Source organism: Silene latifolia, chromosome Y, assembly GCF_048544455.1.
Source record: "Silene latifolia isolate original U9 population chromosome Y, ASM4854445v1, whole genome shotgun sequence".
Lineage (NCBI taxonomy): Eukaryota > Viridiplantae > Streptophyta > Magnoliopsida > Caryophyllales > Caryophyllaceae > Silene > Silene latifolia.
In genome coordinates this window covers 53,791,324-53,793,253 of record NC_133538.1, presented here as the reverse complement: position 1 = coordinate 53,793,253, position 1,930 = coordinate 53,791,324, and the positions used below count along the sequence as shown (strand labels likewise).

Below are 1,930 nucleotides of genomic sequence, written 5' to 3'. Positions count from 1 at the left end.
CTCCAAGGGGAGGACAAGTTGAAGAAGAAGACTTTGAACCAATTTTGGTAGACCCCATTGAAGTAGAATACCCTCCAATGGCGAATGACACTAGAACTATTAGGGAGCTCCGGGAAAGGAATTATGACACTCAACCTCTTTGCATAGCCTACCCATGGGGGCTAATGCAAATTTTGAATTAAAAGGCTACTTCATCCACAACCTTCCAAAGTTCCATGGACATACGGGAGATGACCCAAACCGCCATCTTTTCGAATTTTATATGATGTGTGAAGGGGCCATTCCCAATGGTATGACGGAGGATCAATTTAAGTTGAGAGCCTTCCCATTTTCACTACAAGATGCGGCAAAAGATTGGTTGTTTTACCTTCAACCGGGTACAATCCGTTCTTGGAAGGACATGAAAGCGGCTTTTCTTGAGAAATACTACCCCGACTCGAGACATAACCATGCAAAGAAATCCATCACTTCTCTGGAGCAAGATCAAAGTGAAAGCCTATATGAGTATTGGGAGAGATTCAAGAAATTGGTTGCTCAATGTCCCTACCATGGTCTTAGTGGTGATGACCTTTTGGTCAACTTTTGTGATGGTCTTACCCAACAATATCAAATCATGGTAAATTCCGCTACGGGCGGTGGGGTTGACAACTACTACGTGGCGGAGGCAAATGAGATCATAGAAAGGTTGGCCGCTAGCACAAGGAACTATGGAAGAACCAAGGAATCCAAGACTATTAACTCCATTGAGACACCTTCCTCTTCCAACAACAAGCTTGAGAAAACCGTGGATGAGCTTACAAGAATTGTATCTCAACTAGTGGGAAACAATCAAGGAGGAGCACAAGGGTCTAACTTGGAGTGCAACTATTGTCAAGGTCCACACCTAATGGAAACGTGTCCCATCATGGAAGAACAAGGGATAAGCAAGGAAAATGCAAGTGCCATGATTCATGGTCAATATAACTCTAGGAACCCCAATGGGGGAGGGTATTACAAGTATGATCCGAGCGGCAATACTTACAACATTGGGTCAAGGGACAACCCCAACCTTTCTTGGGGAGGGGATACCTCAAGAAGCTTTCAAAATGGCCAAATCAATCCCTTGAGGAACTCCAACTCACAAGGTCAAAGACAACAATCAACAAGCAAAAGGAGGATCCTTCCAATTTGGTAACCAAGGTAACCACAAAAATTTTCAAGGGGGAGGCTCCTCCTCTCAAGGAGATGAGGAATTATCTACCAAGGAGATGTTCAATATGCTTATGAAAGGGAAAACCGATACAATCAAGAGGTTTGACAAGATGGATGCGGATAAAGTCTTAAGCGATGCAAGGGTGAAAAATCTTGAGATTCAACTTGGCCAACTTGCACAAGAAATGGCCAAGAACAATCAAAGGAACTCCAACTCCATCCCATCTACAACATTCCCTCCAAAAGAAAATGTTAGTGCAATGACATTGAGGAAAGGGAGAACTATAGAATCTCCTCCCAAGAAGAAGAGAAAGGCTAAGTCACATGAGAGGGTCATTAACATTGAAGAACAAATTGAATAAGAGCTTGTGATTGAACAAGAGAAAGGGATACCCTCAAAGGCTAATGGGGAAGAAGAGGTGACTCCTTTGAGCAAGGACAAAGGAAAGAAATAAAACACCAACACCAAAGATCAAATTGAGGAAATCGAAAGAGAGTATGTTGAACCGGAGGTACCATTCCCTAGTGCCCTCACAAATCCCAAGAAGTTTGATAAAGACTCCGATCTTTATGAAACTTTTAGGAAATGTGAGGTCAACATCCCTCTTTTTACTATCTTTAATCCGTCCCTAGGTATGCAAAGTTTATCAAGGAACTTTGCACCCTTAAACGGAAGCCAAGGAAAGGAATTGAAAGGGTCACGGTTAGTAGGCATGTGTCGGCAATTTTCAAGCGAAAT

General features: G+C 42.8%; 1 protein-coding gene across 1 annotated transcript; it reads left to right on the top strand.

Annotated features, from left to right (window-relative positions):
- Nucleotides 1-265: 265 nt before the first annotated feature.
- Nucleotides 266-1,174, top strand: LOC141628065 (uncharacterized). Its single transcript, XM_074441252.1, has one exon. The coding sequence runs from the start codon at nucleotides 266-268 to the stop codon at nucleotides 1,172-1,174; it is 909 nt and encodes a 302-aa protein (XP_074297353.1).
- The last annotated feature ends 756 nt before the right edge of the window (nucleotides 1,175-1,930 follow it).

Bases quoted from the DNA above. Each gene is read 5' to 3' on its own strand.
- LOC141628065 (XM_074441252.1), top strand. From the start codon at position 266: ATGTGTGAAGGGGCCATTCCCAATGGTATGACGGAGGATCAATTTAAG.